Raw genomic sequence first — 24575 nt, forward strand, 5'->3', positions numbered from 1 at the left:
ATTATTCATGCACAAAGACATGACGGGTCTCCATTTAACATGAAATGGCCTCTTCTTTAGTATTAAACTATAAAACCAAACTCACTGCCATCGAGTTGATTCCAACTCATAGCGATTCCCATTGGGTTTCCAAGGTGGTCAATCTTTACGGAAATAGATTGCCCAGTTTTCCTTCTGCAGAGTGGCTGGGGGAATGCCTTAGGCACTGCACCAGGGGAGCTCCATTAAACTAGAGAGTCCATCAAAAATTACACAATAGAGGATTAGAAGAAACTGGAGTGATCTAGTGGTCCCCTAAAGAGAACCTTGATGTAGAATTTAATGACAGATTTCAAAACAATTGTTACTTGTAGCAGTTCCCATACTATTGATAAGTTTGGTAGCTCAGAGCATTTCAGGATTTATTCTAGAAGCTGAAGACTACCTTCTTGAAGTGGTACATCCTTTGACTATACAGACTGATGAATCTGACCGATTTGTACTTAACTTAGTAATCTGTCTCTGCTTCATCTGCTGAAGACAGATGCCAGAGATATGAGGCATTTCTGACTTACTGTGGAAAACATGAAAACTGCATAGTATGCCAGCACCCACTTTCCTGGCTAGAGGAAAGAGGCGAGTAGCTAAATAGGAAGAGAGGCTGGACTAAGGGGATATAGAAAACAGAAAAAATTTCAAAAGTATTATAACTACATTTACACGTGTTTTGGTCACCAAACAGATTCCCTGATAAAGTCTAATCATAACTGGTCTATTGTACTAACAGTTGTTAACTAATACAATCCTGAAAGAGTTATGTCATGAAGTTCGGGTGAAAGGAGACATTTTAAACACACAACCCTAAATGTGTATTGTTCAAACACTCAAACTAAATCTGTATTTGAAGTTTTGAAAATCACACTATTTGCTTCAGAAGGCAGCCTTGATCCATTTGGACAGACTGCACAACAGAGCTTAATTTGTAAATGCGTATCAGCAGATCATCACTATAAGTTGAAAATTCATAAAACACACACAGAAAATCATGAAGACCACACAGTTAAGCTAGCATTGGTAACTATTTCTTTTACATCAAATGGTACAATGCACGAGGTAAATATTGCTCACATTATGGAGGGTGATTGTTTTTATTTCTATTTTTTTTCCGAAGAGATCAAATTTGTCCTGTGCATACAATGAAGAAAACACCAATAACACTGAAATGACAAATGTAAAATATACATCACTACCAGATAGAAATGTACATGTTCATTCTTCATAATCATTATCCACAATTAAATAGGTAAGTGATTTAAACATTGGGATGAAGACTGTTACAACAATCCATCAAGATTCTTATGGACGGTTTGATTTTCCTTTCCATTGTCGGAATCTCCTTGAGGTGTGTATTGGGCTTGATATTCCTGGAGGATTTTAAATACATCATGGTGTCCAAAGTGCAGGGCTTCATCCATGGGAGTGTTATTCCACCTAAACAAGCAGCACAGCATGGAGTGGGTCATTAGGTAAGTTCCGTTCAAAGAAGACAATCCAGCGTAACAAACAACAGCACACTGCCATGATCCGACTCACAGCGACCCCCCCTTGGGTTTTCCGAGGCAGTATCTCTACGGAAGTAGATTGCCCAACCTTCCTTCTGAGGAGTGGCTGGTGCATTTGAACCGCCAGCCTTCTGGTTAGCAGTCAAATACCTCAGGCACTAGGCCACCAGAGCTCCTTAATCCAGCATAGTACATTTTAAATAGTAGATTTTAAATGCGAGTTAAATGTCCATTCAAAACATAGTCCTTTTAGCACTGTAACAAAAGTGAACAGCAGAAATATTGAAAGGGATTTATCATTCAAAAAGTGGTCTCATAGACAGGTTGGGATTTGGGGAGAAAAAGAAAAAATCTTCAAAGGAAGGACCCTGTTTTAATGTCTAAGCATTTATGGTGAGGACCTTTGGAAGGGAAGTCTAGTGTTGACAGACTCGTCTCGTGTTCAGTTTTAACTTCAGAAAAAACACTCAGTCTCTCTCTTTAAATAAAATGTTCAATGAAAATTCAGGTATGTAACATTCATCAGCCTAGCCTTTTACAAAAAAAAACTGTGCTGCTGTCAATTCAGAATCAATCTCGGGAGTCTAGAAATAACCATGACCTTATCGGGGCTCAGACACACACTGGAAGAACAAGACTGGCCACAGAGGAACTCATGTTGTAATCATGTTTGGTAAGGACTGGAACCTGCGAGCTTGGTTGGACCACTGCACAACCGGAGGAGAACCCACCTTTTTTCCATAGTGTGTTTCTGGGGCTGTGCTAGTCACAGTGATATAGCTGAACATTTAAGGATAAAGAAGAAATTAAGTTGTCAACAGTGGTTAATTAGCTAATCAGCTTTTTGCAAGACATCACTAAGAGAAGAAAGCACCTTAAAATTTACAGCTAAAATAAATGACAATCAAAACCAAAAACCAAACTCATTGCCATCAAGTTGGATTGGACTGATAGCGACTCCTCCTTGGGTTTCCAAGAAGATATCTCTACAGAAGTAGATTGCCCAATCTTTCTTCCGAGGAGTGGTTGATGGGTTTGAACCGCCAGCCTCCTGGTTAGCAGTGAAATGTCTTAGGCACTACGCCACCAGAACTCCCAAAATAAATGGCAGGGTATGAGAATTAGATCATCATATTTGACAAACTTTAAGCCTTTCTTCCATTCTCTCTCTACTTATATTTAACTTCTCAGTTGCCAGACTTCCTTATTCCATTTTTTTTCATGTGCCACACATCTTTTGTTTTTTTCCCTCTTTCTATTTCTGAACATTAGTCTTTTCCACCTCTGTCCTTAACCTGCTACCCTCTTAACTGGGGTCACAATGTGGAACTGGAAAATTTTTTTAAATAGTTTCATTTAAAAAATATTTTTAGATAAATTTTGGTAGCAAGTATTTAATTTTTAAAATCAGGTAAGTAGCACTTTACATGTATCTCTGTGCTTCTCGAAAGCAGCTAATTAAGTTGTTTTTTACTGTTATATAGGGCTTCATACTATGGGGTGTCAGTGACTTTTAAGTGGAGATAGGAAGGGATACTTTTCAATCGTTTTTAGCGTGTAATTATGGAAAAATTGAATGTTAACTGCAAATTACATTTTTTTGTTACAATTCTATAAAATAATGTAAAATGTTAGCTTTAAAGAAAACAGTAATTTTGCTGAATCCTATTTCATAATTTCAGGAGACACTGATTCCATGAAATAGAGAAAAGGGTTGTCTTGGGTTTTTAGCTTCCATTCTATCATTCTCGAATACCCAGTTACCAGGTTAGTTACTTTGCTAACTTTTGCATCTCAGCTAGTACCTATCTCTTATCTCCACATTCTTAGAAGCCAATTTAAAGGGGAAAATCAAACATTAGATAAACAAAGCACAGTATATATTTCCAGCATGTTTTAAATAGTGTTTTAGCTGGGATTAGAATCTAGGATGAAAAAATAAAACATTCAGTTCCTTGTTCTAGAAAGAACTGGTATGGGCATTTTAAGGACAAAAGGAAGAACTGTCAACCTAATGTGTAGTTTTAGAATACTGCCAGTAAAGATCATTTTGATTATGATGCTTTTAAACCACTAGGAATAAAGTTATCCTACTTAGAAAATTGCTAACAGCTTTCAGACACTGACATAATTTTTTTTGCATTTCTTCTAAGCTAACTTATAAAACTGATTAAAAAAAAAAAGCAAGCAAGCTTAGTAAACAGAAGGAGTCCCTATGTGATGGAAAATTAAGCGGACACTTGGCTGCTAACTGAAAGGTTGGAGGTTTCCGGTCTGCTGAGAGGCGCCCAGAAGGAGGACATGGTGATCTACTTCTGACAAATCTGCCCCTGGAGACCCTATGGAGCACAGGTCTACACAGGCACATGAGGTCGCCAAGAGTGGCATCAACTCCAAGACAACTGGTGTGGTTCAGTAAACAAAGGTCTAATTGCTAGACAGTAACTAACTTTCTCCAAACGTAATACAGTTTGTAGTCTTCACATACGGAATCCAAATTTCTAAACATACATACCAAGTATTTCGTCTTTCTAAAGCTTTATTTCTCCTTACTCACTGAGTCATCCATTCTGCTAGTTATATAACATGAATATATGAGTATAGGTTTACCTAAGAACATATATAAGTAAACCATATTCTTAGTCCTGCCTTGACTGTTCACTCCGTCAAAAGCATTTCTGCAGGATGAACAGCAGTGTGACATGTGGACCAGCATGGAGAGGAGAGGAGCAGAATATATTCAAGACAGATTTCTCCCATTATAGATAGAAAAAACCCTTTTCTTCTGTGACTTCAAACCTTCTTTTTCCCAAAGCACTGATTAAAATTCAACTTCTTTAAAGACCGATTCCACCCAAATCCAGGAATTCCGACATACTCAATTTAGAGTTCAGTACCAATAATTCTTCTACTCATTTTCTACATGGGCCTGTAAGCGTTTACCTTGTCTATCCTGTATGGCTAAAAGCTCCATGAGGACAAATATTTTCTCTTTCTACGCATAAAGCATTATTTTCTTCATTCATTATACTTACTGACAGTCAAGACTGACAAATTCTAAATAAGTGACCATTCTTAGATAAGAAACAGCATATGGGAGTGAATGATCTACCCAGTGGAAAGAAGATTTTGTTTGTGGCCTTAGTTAAGTCACCATCACAACTTTAAAAATGTTCTCTGATACACACATAATGGATTTAAGTAACCCATCACTTGACAGTTACAACTCTATTGAAAATAAGAGTTAATTGTCAATTATATGTTGGAAGGTAATGTAAGTACTCACCTATCCTTGGGGAAAGGATTTACTTTGCAGGCTTCCAGCAAAAATTTAACAACTTCAACATGACCTATACCCAAAACAAAACCACGCAGATTTCAGTATTGGCAAGCAAAGTTTGGGGCGGCGGTGGGGTGGGGTGGGGCGGTACAGGTGAATGGTCCCTGCGTTACCCTCGGCAGCAGCTACGTGGAGCGCTGTTCTGGAATCATAGTCTCGCTGTTCCATGTCCATGGCTGACAACGCAAACCTGAAAAACAAATTTTAAGTTATTCATTATGTATCAAATAATTAACACTTGAGACCTTTACGCCATCAGATCAATCTAAGGGCCTGTGGGACAGGTGCCGTCTTTCATAAGGCTCACTGACACAGGCTCCAGACTTAATCTAGTCTTCAAATACCAAATCCGTACTCCTGATCATACACATCAAGCCCCTGCAACACATAATTTTGAGTATTTACCCAGGGAAAATGCCATTCCACCTCTCTTATTTAACTTTGCTTTTTTAGGTAAGGGGTGAAACATTAATCATCTCTTAAGCTTCATTATGTTATTGTCTCAAGAATAGTGGCACAGGGGGACCCAAGATTACTTGTGTCTCAGAGGAGCAAGATACTAACACCGAAGTTGCATGCTTTCACAAACTGCCATTCTTTTAACATTTTATAGTCTACTGTTTACAAGAACTAAAAGTCAGATTTTAAAACAAAGGTGGGGCTTAACACATTTTTCCACTTTAAAGATGAGTTACAAGTCTTGTCTATACCAGAGACCTTAAGTTTAACATATAGTTTTATATGGCCCTTCTAAACTCACCAGCCACTCCTCGGAAGGAAGGTTGGGCAATCCTATTTCTGTAGTGATACTGCCTCGGAAACCCAAGGAGGGGTCGCTATGAGTGGGGTTTCACTCGACGGCACATAACAACAACAACAACAACAAACCTTGTAATCTGCGGGACACCACTTGCCCCTGTTCCTCTCCCCGCAGAATGTGAGGCAGGTCAGGGTGGGGAGGGACTGAGAAGGCATCGTCCAATTCCAGTAAAACATGACTACTTACTAGCCTGACTAAACAACCATTTGGAGAAGCTTTTTATAAGAAGAAAAGGACAAGACTGGATACAGCAGGCTTGTTTTCGGTCATTTTTATTCAAGGGAAATGGAAGTGAGACCTCGGATAGCCTGAAAATGGCCGGCTGCCCAGAAGCCACTTTATCAACATCTGTAAACCACATGCTACTCCACCTTGCTAACATACCTTCGGAGCGCAGACACATCTCCAGTGTACGCTGCAAACAAAAGGTTTATCACCGACTTTACCTGTGAAGAAAAGAAAGTTCAGGCATCCACAGGGGAAAATAGATACATAGAATGTACAACTGTCACTGGTAAGTGGTCTCCCATGTGCTTTGAATACTTCAGCCAGACCGTGCAGATAAAGGCATGCATACACTCCTGTAACCAAAGGATGCACATGTGTGAAAATACTTTCCCTTCTTTAATAGAGGTTCTGAGGGAAAATCCAACAACAAGGATAAGATTCATGAAGGAAGAAATGGAATGTCAGTTGGGACAAAAGAATGGAAATTTGAGGCTTGTGAAACTCACATAGTTGGGGAAATTGAAAATTGGAGCCTTTCCTCCTTAGCATCTCAATAGTGAGAGCAGGTTCACATACTGATACAAACTCAGATCATTAAAACATAAATCACGGTACATTAATGCCTGCCTGCATTCACTGCACTCATCATTCATTGCTTTGGAAATCTTGAGAAAATCTGCAGAATTAATTATCAGCTTAAATATAAGAATATGGCTGTGATTCACTAGAAAGATGATCTTTGTTTCAAGGATCATGATATACAAATCAGGGCATTTTCACACCCTATTACTACCTCTATTCAACAGGTGGGTAAACTCCCAAAACGTTAAAGTCACTGCCACTGATTGAATGCTCAAAGGCTTCAAAGTATAACTACATCTGACAATTACCTATGTTTCTTTTTTCCTGTTCTATATCTTTCTAAGCAAAAGGATAGTTTTCCAAAAATCACTGGATTTTTGTCTATTTTCATAAAGACTTTATCCAACTGTTAATGAGAAACTAACCTATTGATCATACGTTTGTAAATACTTCACAGATTCCCACTTCTGCCTCATACTTTGCAAATTCAACATTTATGATGCTAAGACACTTGCCTGCTAACCAGACCGCCGGCGGTTCAAACCCACCAGCCACTCCTCGGAAGGAAGGTTGGGCAATCCTACTTCCGTAGTGATACTGCCTTGGAAACCCAAGGAGGGGTCGCTATGAGTCGGGGCCGACTCGAGGGCACATAACAACAACAACAAATGATGATGATCTAATTGATTCAGAACTCAGGGTTAGAAATAAAGTTTCATTGGAGGGATGGAAAGTAATCCAGCTGCCCACAAACACAGCTATTCCACTGGGGCTATGCTTTCAAGACCTTAAACTGGACATTCCCCTTCCCACTGTAGTTTGTCTTTTCCCACACAGCCTGTGAACTTTTTAAGTCTCTGCAACTGACCACACTGCTGCACCACTCTAATTGAGCGTTTTCAAAAATGTGTTCTGCAAAAACACGTTTCTGAAAAAAACACATTTCATGAAAAAAAGGTCCTGTGGTCAGGTGTTTTTATTTTGTAAAATACTAAATCCTTTTCCTGAAGATTCGTGAAACACTCTGTAAAGTTTTGCAGTACAGGAACTTGTTGAACTAGCTGAGCACATCCCTAAATAAAACCTTACTATTATTATTGGTGACACTAGCTATATGCCACAGATCACACTTCAAAAAACCTCTTCTTAGCTGGGTGGGACCACTGAGACTGCCCTTCAGGTCTGGAACTGAACCCACACCTGTGGCTCCCGGCCAAACAAAAGACAGGCGTAGGAGTGGAACATGTACCTGAGGTAGATACACACTCCTTGGAGAGAACAATCATGGGAGAAAGAAGGGCTGTGTATGCACAGGGAGACAGCTCAGGGGGCAGGAGTGCATGGAGGGATGGACACAGGGAAGAAGTAAATATCAGGAGGAAGTGGGAGGGGAGCTGTTGCATTGTGGTAAATTGTAGTCAATATCATGAGACAACGTGTCTGTGAACTGCTGTACGGAATGTGAATTTGCTCTATAAACCCAAATCAAAAAAACAAAAACAAAAACAAAGCCCTCTTCAATCCATCAGCTGCCCTTCCAGCTACCCTTTATTACTCCTGCCCAGCCTGCACTCTGTAGTCCGCAGCCTGCAAACTCTTTAACAATCCAAAGCAGTTTTCTCAGTGGAGGTGGAGAAGTGCATGACCCCAATTATCTAGAATGTTCTAAAAATGTGTGTGTGTGCATCCTCCCACTCCTAGTTTTTCTTCCACTCCTCAGGGTTTGGTACATTTTACAGAGAAACGGCAAACATATATAATAATTGGAAAAAATTCCCAAGGTGATTTTAAGATGCACCCTTCTGGGTTATGAATCACTACTCAAATGATAAAATGGATTCTTCTCTCTCCCTGTACTCATCTGCAAAATAACTCCATTTAATACCTCTATTCTCTTCCTTCCCTCCTCAAAGCAAGGAATTACCTATCCTTCCTCATTCTTGAGATTAGCTTCTTTGCCTGTTCCTCCAACATCTCTTCAGATCCCTTACCTTCACTCCCTCACTCACCCTCTGTTTTTAACACCTCCGATTTCCCTCACTGGTTCCCTCATCTCTGCTTTAATACAGACAACTTGGTCCCATTTTGAAAAAACAACATCTGATCCATTCCCTCTTTTAGCGCTTATTTTTTAAAAGTTTTTATTTTTAATTCTCTGCAAGTTACCTTCAGATTCATTACTCAAACACCTACAACTCTGTAAAAACGAAAATGCAGTACCCGTTCTGAACCTTGATTATCTGACCTCTCCACCCTCTCCAGCCTCTCCAGCCTCTCCAGCCTCTCCACCCTCTCCAGCCTCTCCACCCTCTCCAGCCTCTCCAGCCTCTCCACCCTCTGCAGCCTCTCCAGCCTCTCCACCCTCTCCACCCTCTCCAGCCTCTCCACCCTCTCCAGCCTCGTCTTCCACCAAGCTGTATTCACTTCATCCCGTTTACATCGCTTTGCATATTCATTCCCATTTTCCATCACCAGTTTTCTTCTTTCTTGTGTTCCAATATAATTTCCCCAAGGGTTTCACACATTCCTCTGGGCAGGATGACTACCCAATACACATTTTTAATCTAAATCCCATTCCCAAATCTTAAGGCTACAGCACTGTTTGACTGTCAAGCTATTATTTCAGACTCAAAAAACAGCACATTTCTCTGCAGCCCTGACCACTCCCCACCGCAACTCCACACATCCAAGTCCCTCTGCCTACTTGACATCACCTCCAGGATTTTTAGCAGAGATCTCATCATGTCAAACTTGATTTCCACTACCTTTCCCCACACCTCATGAACTTCTCTTTCAGTGTCCCCATTTTGGGATGACACGACAATTCCTCCAGTTGCCCAGGTCAAGAGTCATCCAGGGCTGCCGTATTTCACAAGTTCGAGCCCTGCCCACGGATGCTCAGCTCCAGCCCCGCTCTCCAACCTGTGCGTTTGCTGAGAGGAAAGAGCAGCACAAAGGTGCTGAGATGTGCCTGCCCGCAGAGGGGGAATTAGCTTTTTCTTATTCACACAAAGCCACCATACAGACCCTGTTGGTAGTACTTGATTCTCTTCTTTCTTGCACAGCCCACATCTAGCTCATCAACGAATTCTTTTAGCTCTATCTCCAAAATATATTTGCAATCTCACCACTTTGCCCAACCTCCATCCCTACTGCTCTAGGCCTCACCTGGTGGGTCAGTGGGAGAATTCTCACCTTCCTTGTGGGAGACTAACTTTGAGTCCTGGTCAGTGCACCTCACGCACAGCCACTGCCTTCGTCAGTGGAGGCTAGTGGGCTGCTAAGATGGTGAACAGGTTTCAGCATCACATTAAGACAGACTAGAAAGAGAGCATGAGAGATTCACTGCTGAAAATCAAGCGGTGAAACCCTATGGAGCACACCACTCTGCCCCTGTGCTGCACGGGGTCACCACGCGTCAGGGCCGACCTGACAGCACCTAACATCCCCACCACAGACCTCACCAAGCTCCCACCTTCCCTCACCTGGAGGACTGCAATGGCCACCTAACTAATCCTCATGCTCTGCTGCCACAGGGAACTTTTAAAAAGTTTAAATCATGTCCTCCAGTGATTGCATCATACCTAGAATAAAATTCAAACTCTTTACCACAGCTGTCGGAACCCTAAATGCTTTGCCCTGATGACATTTTGCATCTCATTCCACACCACTCCTCCCCGTGGCGTTCTATACCAGCCATAAGCCTTCTTCCCCATCTTCATGCAGGAAGCGCATTCCCACACAGAGCCTTGACTGTGCTTTTCTACTGCGATGATACTCTTTCCCCAGGCAGTGAGGAGAATCTCTCTTCCTTGCTTCCTTCAGGCCTCTGCTCAAATGTTATCTCACAGAGTCTAGAACACTCGCTCTTTTATCATTTCTTAGCCCTTTGCTTTATTTCTCTTCAGGACACTTATCATCATATACATCTCTTTCCCACCCCCCCACCCCCACCCCCCAGGTCTCTCTACCCCTTACTTATAAACTCCATGAGGGCGGAGTCCTTGTCTTTTGCATTCCCACTGTAATCACAGTCTAGCACCCATAATAGGTGCTCATTAAGTATCTGTTGACTAATTGAATATTCTACCCAAAAGCTTCTTACACTGTTTGGGGCTTAAATTGTAATCATCATAAATTCTTCGACCTCCCTTAACTCTTATGTTTTCAAATATCATTACCAAATTTACTCAATTCTCCTAACTGGTGCCTGTTTCTAGTCTTTCTTCTACATTCTAAAATTTTTCCACATATTTCTAACCATCTTCTCAAAACATTAATCATGAAAGGAAACCTTTTATGAAATTTCAAAATCATTCTGATAAAATTTAAATTTTTTAGGCTTGTATTCAAGGTTCTTCATTCTGGCTAACTTTTCTTTCTCTCTCAACCTCAATAGAGCAAATTGTTCTTACTGCCCTTGTTTTTGTCTTAGGTGTTTACTCTGCTTTCTTTCCTTTTGAGAACACCCAAATTCCTAATCAAATTCTTCCCTTGCTTCAAGCCCTAGCTACAAAGCCCCTACCTTGCTACCATGCTTTCCCATCCCATCACAGCATTCATCATCCATGTAGCTTGTTGCCAACTGCCCACATAATAATGCCTTGGGGCAGCATAAGCCAGGAAAGGAGTCCTCAGTCAGACACCCACTACAACCCTGAATGTCCCTTCTGCTGTTTCTAAGCTACAGTATGGACTATTTATTGCCTGAAAATACCTTTTCTGCACCCATTTCTCATTAAAATGTTATTCTTGTTCCTCCTTCTGTGAGCTCTACTCCAATCTCTTAGCCTAGAAATAATCTTTTTCCTATGGTTGCCTCATATATGGCATTATCTACAAACATACTCACATGGTATACATACTTATGTGTATCTTATCTGCTCACTACTCAAGAGAAATCCAGAATGTTACATCCCATTGATGTTAATACACACAGTTCTTATTCTTTCTTGTATATTCATCCTTGTAAGCAATAAATCCTTACCCTTGTTTCAGTGACTCCACGAACCACATTTCTTTTTTAAATTCTGAATTAGACCAAGCTACTTGAAAAGAGATTTAATTTATATGTGGGTATATAAATCACTTAATTGTCCAATATATCCAAAGTTCCATAAGAAAATTTTTTTATTAATGACAACTAAAGCCCAAGAAAGGCTGATATTAGAATATAATCAGTTTATTCAAAGTATACTAATATTTTACTAAGCATGTTTTTGCTCACAGGTATATATAAAATGAGAATCAATCAGAAAACTTGTATAAAGGCTTTGTTATTAATCAGAGGGATAAAACATGAACGTGCCTTTAGAAAGTTACAGAAGCATAACATGGAAGCTCCATATTCCTCCCATGAAAACAAAAGACTGCCTCCAGGGATGAATTTAGTCCAAGTCAAAAGATGGGAGCTTGTTCACAAAATGACTATCATTCCCCTTTTCAAGTCAAAGAAACACTAGGAGGCAGAATGTGCACCAAAAACCCAAACATGTTGCTGTTATGTGGATTCTGACTCATAGTGGCCATATGGGACAGCAGAACTGCCCCATAGGGTTTCCAAGGCTGAAATCTTCAGAGAAGCAGACTGCCTTATCTTTCTCCCAGAGAACAGCTCATGGGTTCAAACCGCCTCCCTTTCAGTTGGCAGACAAGCACTTAACCACTCTGCTACAAGGGCTCTTTAGCACATACAAGTGCAACATTTAAAATTAAAATTAGAAATGCTTCTTTACTTAGCAAATAAGCTACCTGTATTTCTAAACGTTGTATAAATCATGAAATGAGCTATGTAGGGGTAGAATGCCAAGAAAGAAAATGAAACTGATTTAATAGTTTGAGACAGCAGATGAAATTTTATTTCCTTTGGGGATAGTCCACTTCCTGCTCTATTGAAAGAGTGCCACAAATGTTCTCAACTAAATTGACAAGCCCTCCGAAATGAGTACTGCGGCAAACAGACTAAAGGAGAGGGACCCCTTGTAAAATGGCCCAGCCAACCCCAAGTCATCCCCTGCCAAGATGTAGGTGTGCTAACCCCCTGATCAATGGATACTTGAGTTACATTAATTTTGAAATACCTGTCAAAAAGGGCAAGGTCTGAAAACAATGAGTCAGCAGTGACTGCAACAAGCATGGAATTTGTATTTTGATTAATCACTTGCAATGAATCTTTCCTCGGTACAAAGTAACAGTAGCCCAAGACCAGTAGCCTACATAAATTAAGGACTCTGATGTTTAGTGTATGCCTCCACAGTAAGGAAAAACTTAATGTGATCAGGAAGTCACTAAAATTCCTAGGTCAAATGTTGGAAGTGTTCACTTCATATTGTAGATTGCCCAGTAACACATTTTCTTTATCAAATCTCTTTGGCAGAACTCGCTACACCAGATACCTCATCTTAGTTTATTTGTACAAGGTCTTAACAGTGAGATAAAAATGTTACAGTTCACATAAGTTCAGTAAACACTGTTGAGTCCATGCTTAGCGTATCAAAATTTCACTTTTTCCTAAAACAGCTAGAAGGAGCTGGACATCTATGAGTTTTGTAAGTCTAAAACCTGACATGCCCAAGTCTCCTAGCATTCTCCTTTTGGAGTGCATAAAAGTTGAATTATACAACTTCTCTTCTGTCTCCTCCTCTCAAATGCCCTGATAATTCTGTAAAAGTAGCAATTAGAATAAAATAATCATAAACCCACCCACTGCCATTGAGTCAGATCCAACTCACAGCAACCCCTCCTTGGGTTTCCAAGGTGGTATCACTACGGAAGTAGATTGCCCAATCTTCCTTCCAAGGAGTGGCTGGTGGGTTTGAACCACCAGCCTTTTGGTTAGCAGTCAAATGCCTTAGGCACTGCACCACCAGAGCTCCAAAATAATCATATTGCTTAATATTTACATAGTGGATAACTGAAAAAATTCAACATTTTAAAGTTATAATTGCTTTTAAACATCCCTGATAGGCTGTTAGTAAAATACATTTATAGATATACTTTATTTATTACTTTCACTGCAATTAAGGGCTTCAGCTCAAGGTCACATAATGTTATGAATTAGTGATGTAGCTGGAATAGAACTTGAGTATCTGGATTCCCAGTTCTGTACAACTATACCACAAAGCTGCAAATCGTTAACAGATCTCAGATTGTTACACAAAGGATAAAAAGAAATCAAAGGATTATACAGCAATTTTGCTCTACTCATAAAAGTCCTTGGCTAAATATTTAAAGGAATGAAAGGAGGAGAAAGGGAGGGAAGAAGAGGGGAGAGACCACTGGTTTTAATTCCATTTTACAACTATTTTATTCCCAACTCTATATCCAACTGCAAAACTATGGTTTTTCCCTTGTTTCTCATCCTTAGTTCTTGTCTTCAAAGACTAATTCAGGCCTCGTGGGAAGGCCTTTAATGGAAAAAAACAAAATGCTGTTAACTGAGTAACCACCCTTCTTCTTCCACCGCCTCATTTTACATAAGCTGCTCTTGTTTCTAGCTCACTGTTTCTAGCTCACTGCGGTACTGGTTGCCCTGGAATGCACATCCTTCTGCGTCTGCTAAACAAACCATCATGACTCCAGATCCAACTGTGTTTTAAAAGTTTCATTCCAACTTTGACTTCTATAGTCTTTAAATGAAAATAAGCACCCAGCCTTCTTTCTTAAATATCTTTTTAGGTTAAGCTTAAAAATACGAACTTATGAACTATGCAGCTAAAGAAAAGCTGCAAGTTGTCAGCAAATGTAAATGAACCACCTCAGCAGTTAACAAGGCTAGAAAAATAAACCTGTACACTGTGTATGGGATCAAAGATATTTCATCTTTCCTTTACATCTGAGCTTAATTCATATTCGTATGAATATGTAAAATTATACTACTTCTATGATGAGATAGTCTAAGATGAGAATGTAGCCACATGTTCATAAGCTTTCCAATGACTTAATCAGATAGTTATTAATATTCTATATATAGACAAAACAAATCCAAACTGACTATTAGAGAATTAGAGAAAATCCTTTATGGGAATAACAATTCAGAAATTTCATGATCATAAATGCAGAAGGTCCTCATATGGTAATTTTAATAGAGAGGAATAAATCAAACAGTAAATTTTACTCTGAAAGAGAGAACTTTTTATCTTACAGATTTCACTTAAATAATATACCACCTCAAAAAAGAAGCTCCCAACTTTGCATTCTGCTCTTGAGGGGCTGTTGTTGTTGTTGTTATGTGCCGTCGAGTCGGCCCCCGACTCATAGCGACCCCTCCTTGGGTTTCCGAGGCAGTATCACTACGGAAGTAGGATTGCCCAACCTTCCTTCCGAGGAGTGGCTGGTGGGTTTGAACCACCAGCCTTCTGGCTAGCAGTCAAGTGCTTTAGCCACTATGCTACCAGAGCTCCTTAATCAAATCTCTAAAGTGTAACATTTTCAAAATTTCTCAAGTAGATTATTCTGAAATAACTACTATTATTTTAAAAGATGTCACAATCAAATCAAAGACATCTGACAACCCATGAAGACAAAAAATTAGAATTATGTATTATTATCCACTCTTTGGAAGGAAGGTTGGGCAATTTACTTCCGTAGTGATACCACCTTGGAAATCCAAGGAGGGGGTCGCTATGAGTTGGGTCCGACTTGACAGCACATAACAACAGTAGTTTTCCTTGAGCACCTACTCTTCCCAGACTGAGCTAAGTGTGTTAAGCATCATCAGCCTTGCAGTCATTCAAAGGATAAGCAACTAGTCTAAAACCAAAAACGGAACTCACTGCTATCAAGTTAATTCCAACTCATAGTGATCCCCATTGGGTTTCGGAGGTGGTAAATCTTTATGGAAGTAGATTGCCTCATCTTCCTTCCACGGAGCGGCTGGTAGGTTTGAACTGCCAACTTTCTGGTTAGCAGTCAAATGCTCAGGCACTGTGCCTTCAGAGCTCTTCACAATCTAGTCTAGAGTATTTAAATAACTTGCATAAGGCAGCAAAGCTAGAAAGTGGAAGAGTAAGTAGAGGAGTGATGACTCAAGCCCCGTCAGCCTGACACTGGGGTCAATGCTCTCAACCACTAATAGGTATCTGTTAGGCCAAGAAATTTCCTAAGAAAACATCTGAGACTTCCTCAACAATTCAATGCCAATGTGAAAGTATGTTATGGGAAAGCAGAAAAAAGCAGTTCTAGAACTGTTTGTAGGGAAACCAGAGATACTAATTTTCTATTGAGGAACTAACTCAACCTTTTTTTGTTGGTTATATTTAAGGAAGAGAAAATAGGGAACAAAATAGACAAGTTCCTGTATCATCAATACGAACACCAAATGGAAAAATACTAAAGATACTACCTTTATTTTTTGCATTTAAATCTCTAAAAGTTCTAGGCTAACGTGAAAACGAGCAGACTACCACAACATTGGCAGCAAATAAACAACTTCACAACTCAGTGGCTCATACTCCACTAAATTCCAATGAGTGGCCTGAAAGGATACCAGTGGCTTCATAAGCATCCCTCCTTCATGATCTTATTATAAAAAGGGTTAAGACTATCTTTATGTGCTCTAACAAACAGCATCCCTAATTAAGCAGCAGCAAATGAAAAAACAGAAGCAAGCAAGGACAATGGCAGTTATTCCCTCAAAGAACAAAACTGCATTTTCCACGTGGTAAATCCAAGCTTATCTGTAGTTTACTGACAACTATCAAAGTTTCTCATCCGTATCTTCCTGGTCTTCTTCCTCTTTTATACAAATACTTATAAAATTCCATGAAGATCAGTTTTCATTACTTTAGTGCATTTACATAGAGGAAATAGTGCCACACTTTCAGCATGATAAATGTCATGTTTTTTCACAATTTTTATTATAACGACAACAAAAAAAGTACATCAGAATGCCAAAAATCAACAAACCTAATAGCAAAGATGAATAAAATAGAAAGAGAAGGAATTGGTCATGAGATACTCATTTGTACTACTTAAAAAAAAGTTGTTATGTGCCGTCGAGTCGGACCTGACTCATAGACCCTCCTTGGGTTTCTGAGACAGTATCACTACAGAAGTAGATTGCCCCATCTTCCTTCCGAGGAGTGGCTGGTGGGTTTGAACCACCAGCCTCCTGGTTAGCAGTCAAGTGCTTTAGGCACTACGCTACCAGAGCCCCCGCCCCCCCCAAAAAAAGTTAGGTCCATTGAAATGAAAAGATTCTTACAAAGACAGCCTGGTATAAATTAAAGAAACCTTAAAAGGCATTAAAGTTTTGGACGTAATATAGAATTGTGGTTTTAATCCATGCCCTAGATACTACTCCTACAGTAAGACACATGGACGTGAGTACTCTACAGCTATTCCAACTACAATACATCCTAACTGACTGCTTCGGCTTTAAAGAAACCCCTCATGTTCACTGGTCTCCAGAGAGCTGTAATTAAGTCTCTATAATCTTTAATGTCGATCTCACAGTTCAATTGTGAAGAACCCAATCTGTGTGATTTATGGATCACACACAGGAGAGGTTCAGTGACAATAACTGATGTTTCTATACTGTTACACTTTTCAAATCGCTTTCATTATAATTTGTTTACTATTCAAATTCAGAAAAGTTGTCACAAGCATATGGTTCAGGGAGCTGCTGGGAAAGGTATTTTTAAGACCCTCAAAAATCAATCAAAGCAAAATTTGAGAAAAATATAAATAAGCAAAAGCAAAAACAAACAAACAAAAACTCCTTAACACTTGGGCACAATTCTCAAAAGCTTTACCATGAAACTGTTTGGCACCTAACTTCATTTGGGTGTTTAAAATTTTTGTTATCAGTAATTTTATTTTGGTAAGCAAGTTGAACATGGCACAATTATACACAGAAATCACTTTAGTGTAATCTACATGAGTTGAAAAAAAATTAAGTAGAACCAAATTCTAAATGGGGAAAAAAAAAAAAAAGAAAAGCATGTCTTCTACATACCAAACCAAACCAAACCCACTTCAGTCGAGTCGTATCCAACTCATAGAGACTCTTCCCCTTGGGTTTCTGAGGCAGTATCACTAAGGAATTAGATTGCCTAACCTTACCTCTGAGGAGTGGCTGGTGGAATCGAACTACCAGCTTTATGGTTAACAGTCAAATAAGGAGACCTAAAGTAGATTCCAAAATCCATCAGTAAAATCCCCTGCCCAGCTGTTACACAGCTCCTGTTCACCATAAACCCAAACTTTGCATGCAGCCATCAGATCCAGGGGAAAACACAGTGGAGCAGACAGCCATCGCCAGCCTCAGTGGTATTCTGTTCTGTGGTAAACACTGCCGTGTTTTCCTACTCAGCTCCCTCTCCCACTCTGCAGAACAATCATCATTATTTATCTCCTCCATGCCACTGAAAATGCTACAATTCATCCTCAGCAAAAATCCCCGCTTCACACTCTTCAAGGACATGGAAGCCAAAGGACAGAAACTCTCAACTTGCCCCATCATATCTGTAAAGCTAACAGCCTACATCTTATGTTATTGGAAGAGGTGCTCTTTATCCCTCCAGAGCTACTTCTTAGCTTGTGTTGATGACACAATCTCTTTTCAGGGACATCACTTAATTGGCTATTGCCTCTCTCTTGTATCTTCAGGCTCTCATTCTTTACTGGATATTTTCTATCAGCAGTCAATTCTGCTCTAGTCCAAGTTTCTTGATCTTTAGACCGCAAAGCCAGCTTAAAAATAATAATAAAAAGTATAAACGTGTGGGAGAGGTGTTAGCAACATGGGCTGCTAATCCCCTGCCCCAAGAATAAAGATTAAAAGCAGTCCTATTGTCTACTACTATCATTTACTAAATAGAGTATTTTAACTCCCCCCACCCACAAAAAAAAAACCCAAACCTAGGATGGGCATGATACAGATGGGTAGCTCTTACCTGCATCACTAAGTTGGCTGCTCCCAACGCCGTCCCTTGGCTCCTGATACACTACCCTGAATTTTCTCCTCTCTGGACACTTTTCTAGTGGGGCCCCCTCTACTCTGTCCTATCTTTATAAAGGTAGTTCTTTAGGACTGTCTTTAGGTCCCCTTTCCTTCTCTCTACTCTCTCTCTGAGCAATCTCAAGCACCGTAATATCTCCAAAACGAAACATCTCCAGCTCAGACAACTCTCCTAAGTTTTAGACCTGTGCCTGACTGCTTACTCAACATCACTGTTTCAATCATTCACAAATATGTAGATAAACAAGTTAGCTCTCTCACACTGCTAGTTGCCTATATCTCACATTCCACCTCTTCCATACTTACAGAATCTCTTACTTTGTTAGTGGTGGTATATCCGACCAAAAATACTTCCTCACATGTCCTTGAAGCTACTATGGCAGTACCAAATGGGTTTCCAGGAAAGCCTGTTTTCCTCGTTAGATATCACTCTTCAACTTATAAGCAAGGCTAGAGAAGAACACTCATCTTGAGACTAGAAAGTTACATTCTAAAGCTAACAGTCTAAAGTTGGTGGAGTACCTTACATTACTGATGGCATGAGTCATGGATTGTCTACTGCTAGACTCTGTTATTAAAAATCTAACCACCTATTTCTTTAAACCATTTTAATCAACTTTCTGATATCTGGAGCCAAACAGATTCTTGTTACAATGACCAAAATTAAACTTACTTCTTCCCATATTCCAAATCTTTCCTTATCTAGTATTCTCCATCTTAATAAATGCAGCAGCCTCTGACCTGTGCTCATACTACAGATCCAGAAATCAACTTGGTATCATCTGATTCTTGCCCACCAATCAAAATTATCACCAACTGCTGCTATCCCCATCTCCAAAACACATCTCACCTCTATTATCCTAGTCCTGCCCACCATCTCATTTCTATCTCAAGCTCATGACTTCAACTTTTGCCACCCTAATCCATTCTCCACAATCAATTTTTAAAACCAAATCATTCCACGCACCTCTCACTTTAAGCCTTCGTTTCATTTTGCATTTTAAGTCCCAAACTCTAAACGTTCCTCACTCTTCCTTCATCACATTTGCCTTCTCTTTCTCAAATGCGCTAAATCTTTTCCTGATCTGGAGCCTTTAAGCCAAGTTATTTTAATCAACCCTATTCCACCCTTCCCTTAACTCCTGCAAAACTTTCTCACCTTTCAGAGAAAACCACCACCACACAACCCAGATTAAATGAGATCTTCTCATTATACTCTTACAGTCTATAGTTTTCTGTCATTTATTTTATTTGCTCAAGTATTTTCTTAAGAAAATAAATAAAACATTAAAGATACAACTAACCGCTCACCTTTGTATTCATTCCCCTCCACATTTCAGAATTAAGGTTCATGTGAAGACTGGAGTGTATGTTCTCACACTTAAACTACACTCTGTATTTCCATTTCATATAAAGTCTGTTATAAATGTATAAAAATGACATCATATAGTATGTATCACCTCCTTTATAGCAGTTAAAATGAACTAGAGCTACACATTATCAGTATGAGTGAATCACATAACCATTTTTAATTTGTTTAGTAATTATTTAATATCTGCATCCTCTTCTATGAGCTGGATCAAATTTGTCTCACCACTGCATACCCTGAACTCCTTAGTTTCTGACATCAATAGGCAATACAGTTGTCAATTCTGACTCATAATGACCCTTCGTACAACAGAATGAAATACTGCCGTCCCGCACCATCCTCATAATCGTTATGTTTGAGTCCATTATTGCAGCCAGTGTCAATCTATCTTGTTGAGTCTTCCTCTTTTTTGCTCTCTACCAAACATGATGCACTTCTACAGGAACTGGTTCCTCTTGATAACATGTCCAAAGTACAGGAGAAGTTTCAACATTCTTGCTTCTAAGAAGCATTCTGGCTGTTCTTCTTCCATGACAGATTTATTCATTCTTCTAGTACTCCATGGAATATTTAATATTCACTGACAACAGAATTCAAAATCATCAATTCTTCTTTTGTCTTCCCTATTCATTGTCCCACCTTTTCATGCATGAGTTTGAAAATTTCAAACCATGGCTTGAGTGTGGCAGGAGCTCTGGTGGTGTAATGCCTAAGGCATCTGACTGCTAACCAGAAGACTGGTGGTTCAAACTCACCAGCCATTCCTTGGAAGGAAGATGGGGCAATCTACTTTCATAGTGATACTGCCTCAGAAATCCAAGAAGGGGTTGCTATGAGTTGGATCCGACTCAATGGCAGTGAGTTTGGGTTTGGTTCTGGTTTGAGTCTGGCACACCCAATAAGTATTGGTTAAATGACAAACTAATCATAGAACAATTTTATGTATTTAATTTAGATATAATTAACTGCTGCCATCCAGTCAGCTCCGACTCATAGAGACCCTATGTACAGCAGAACAGAATACTGCTCAGTCCTTTCCACACAAAGACAAACTGGGAAAGAGGACAGGGCCATTCACTTCTGAAAAAAACTGGTCACCGAAAAACTTATGAATAGCAGTGAAATCCTGTCTGATTATTACTCGAATCTGACTATTAAATTAAATTAGCTAAATATCTTGAACTCATTCTGTATGTGTTTTGTTTAAACTAAACAAATGAAATGGTGAGAGGGATAATAATCTTTTGGTTCTTACTTAGTAGAAAGCAAACCTTAAATAAAAGGAAATAAAATAAGCTTTAAAAGTTGATTATTTTCATTTATACAGAGAAATCTGATCTTTACCTTGGTGAAGGACTTACAGTATCAAAAATGAAAAATTGGTAATGATGTAAAACAGGAATGGAAAATACTGAAATGGAAACAGAAGAGTCCTGGTCTTCAGTCAACTTGCTTATCTCCACTAAGGTGGGAATACAACTTCTTAAAAGGCATGAGATACTTGACCATTCTACCATAGATTATTATTATGAAAGAAATACTGAAAGGACATTTAAATGAAAACAGTATATTTCCAATAAAACTGCCAACTTGCTAGAGCAATCTGTCCACTATGTGAACTTTGATAGATGTTATTTTTTACACTTAACAGCAAAATTGTTTCTTCATAGTCTAGTATACTGACATATCCTTCTATTGTAATTTCACATATAATTATTATTAAGTCAGTATCAAAAATATATACAAGGACAACCATGTTTCCAGGAGGTTTTTAAAAATGTTTTATCCTGAAAACAAGTAAGAATTGTACAAAGATCCTTTCAATTTTGGATAATGATTTATGAACCATAACCAAGAACTGTTGTGTATGGAAACTCCCACTTTTAGCTCTCTGAGAAGCTATAAGGAGTCAGGGTTCATGAAGATTTAATAAATTGCGAGTAGCCGACAGACATTTAGAGGAGGCAAACAACAGGATTTTTAAATGTATCTTGTAAGATTTACTATAGAAAATACCATGTATTATAGAACATAAAGAGTTACAATACACATCAGCTTTTAGTGCTAACATACTAATTTATATTTTTAGGGATATATAAGGAAAAAATTTTTAGTAGTAAAAACCATTTCAATACACTTCCTTTTACAAAAGGAATGATTTCAATGGCAGGATTTAGGGCTTTTTACCTTCTATAGTTAAGTAATATTGGAGTTAATTTTCCTACCGAGATCAACACTTTAGAATATGAATCTGATCATGTCCAATGATATATGATTTTGTGTCCTGAAAACTCTTCCCAACGGTTTCCCTTCACACTTATTTTTCTGTAGGTAAAAATATCTGGGGATAAAGGTGTTCCTTTCCTATGCATTAAATAGTGAGTATAATAAAATCACAGGATTATTTAGTGATATGGCATACCGATGATATCCACATTATGTAACTATTGATGAGGCAATCTACTTCCGTAGAGATACTGCCTCAGAAACCCAAGGAGGGGTTGGTATGAGTCAGAACCAACTCGACACAGGTTTGTTTCTAAAGTATAAAATACAACTGTTCTTGTTAAAAATGAATAACCTTGTTTACTATGAAAGTATCCTGAATTCTTGATCTATCCACTCACTTTAATATTGTTACTATCCTTTATTTTGATGCAATGTCCCAATTTTATTAATGAGACACAGTGAAAAAGGGAAATATTATGGTCTACAGTCAAGAGGATGTGCTCTGGGATCAAAAAGCTTGGGGTTCAAATCCTGGTTCTATATACCTAAAAGTTGTGTGACCATTGTGAACTTAAGTGGCAAATCTGTATCTACAAAAATAGTAACACCTACTTTCTTGAGTATTAAAGAATTATCAAAACATGCTGTGCACTGGAGACTGATCCATATTAAATACAATTATTATAATTTCTCTCAAAATCATGCTATTCAAATTTTGACTGTAAGTTGCTGCTAGTACTGTACTGTATGCATCTTGTTGCTAAAGTTGAAGCAAGAAAGAAACGACACCGAAAAGCACAACACTGTCTGTGTTAGCAAACCGGACAGCTGGAGCTACTCTAGTTGAAACTGCACTCATCCAGTTTAACTGGGTTTAGGGGTATCCCTTTGAAAACTGACCACTGTCAGTATCAGTCTGCACACTGCTAAGCTTCCTATGATAAATGAATGCAAGTAAACTCCAGCCTTTCAAGGTCTTTGGCACAGGCAGTAGGCATGGAAGCGACGTTCCTTTCCCTTTTAAATCACCCAATTTTAGGTATGTATGGTTATTTCAGACATAATCTTGGTCACTAAATCTGGATAGTTTATGGATTAACTGTTATGGTTTACTATCCTATGTCAAGATGGATGAGAAGCATCGTAACAAATATGGTACATCTTCCTGATGTCAAATTTACTCAAAGACTCTGGAAAAGTTTAGTCACAGAACTACTAAATTCTGTTTTTTAGAATATCAAGTTGCTATAATGAAGCAAAACAAAATTCCTATGGATTTATGAAGGTATAAAATAGGACTCAAAAGTTCATGCTCATGGTCTGCCACACTTGACTGCCCACCCAGATCCTATACCCACACCCAGCACTCACTGATGCAACTTTACTTATTTCTGAAGAGTACCAGGTTAACTCGAAACTATTATCAAGGACTCCTGCAGAAGATCTCAAATTCTTAACTAATAACACAATTATCCACCCCTCCCACAAACCACTGAAAAAGCTTTTTTTCAAAGCAAAAATTACAGAACACAATTTACAGAGTAGCAGCTTCCTATCTAGAACCCCCAAGTACAAGGTAAATGTGCTGACACATGAGTAAGTAAACCACTACATGACACAGCCCAACATGTACTCAGTGCTGATCCTGTGACAAATACACTTGATTTAAAATAAAATAGCACAACATAAACTGAATTAAAATGAAAATGTCAGGTTTTTTTTACTTAGCTAAAAACACAGCAAAAAACTAATTTTCTTTCTCCTTTGTTTCTCTTTCAGGTGAAAAAATAAAGTCCTCCATTGTCTGAGTAAATAGTACCTTTAAAAACCAGTCCCCAAAGTAGCTCAGGTTAAAAAAAAAAAGAGAGAGACATTAAAGAAGGAATATTTTATTGGTATGATTAAAGAGTGTTAATATTTTATTGGTATGTTAATAGGATTAGTTACCACAGAATTTTAACAAAATCAACACGTGTCCTGTGATGTCAATCAAGACATGTCAATGAAGTTCCATTATGCAGAAAAAGTTGTTTATTTATCTCAATTCAAAGTAGAAACAGGATTAATTAGTTCTTTACTGAAATTACACATCTTATATATAGACCTGGTTTAATAGGTGAATGATCTGAAGACTCAATGTAAAATAATAAATACCAATAGTAAGATGTTATACTGAAGAAAGTAAGTTTGGATTTTAACACTGCATTTTTGAAACTTATTTAAAAAATCTTGATTGTGAAATGTCAATAGTGTTTAACAGAATTATAAGTGAATAATATGACTAATGATAATTTTAGTTAATAAATTATCTACTTTCTATCCCAAAATAAACTGATACTGAAAGGATGAAAAAGATAATTAAAATGGTACTTTGAGGACTTTTCAATTGTTTTTGTGTGCTGTCAATTCAGACTCACGGCAATCCCACAGGGCTTCCTGGGCTATAATCTTTAGGGACAGGTCGCCAGGTCTCTTCTGGCACAGATGGGCTGAAAGGGCCCAAC

The 24575-nt window shown here is 38.7% G+C and overlaps 1 protein-coding gene across 1 annotated transcript in view; it reads right to left on the reverse strand.

Moving 5' to 3' along the window:
* Window positions 1-1313: 1313 nt before the first annotated feature.
* GLS (glutaminase) overlaps window positions 1314-24575 on the reverse strand; it is an 84721-nt gene continuing 61459 nt past the window's right edge. The window contains exons 15-18 of the mRNA XM_007942042.2: window positions 6086-6147; window positions 4995-5071; window positions 4828-4891; window positions 1314-1470 (exon numbers count right to left, since the gene is read on the reverse strand). Of these exons, the coding sequence (XP_007940233.1) occupies window positions 1314-1470; window positions 4828-4891; window positions 4995-5071; window positions 6086-6147 (360 nt within the window). The remainder of the gene's footprint in view (window positions 1471-4827; window positions 4892-4994; window positions 5072-6085; window positions 6148-24575) is intronic.

Source organism: Orycteropus afer, unplaced genomic scaffold (genome assembly GCF_000298275.1).
Source record: "Orycteropus afer afer isolate SDZICR_OR568_19922 unplaced genomic scaffold, OryAfe1.0 scaffold00001, whole genome shotgun sequence".
NCBI lineage: Eukaryota > Metazoa > Chordata > Mammalia > Tubulidentata > Orycteropodidae > Orycteropus > Orycteropus afer.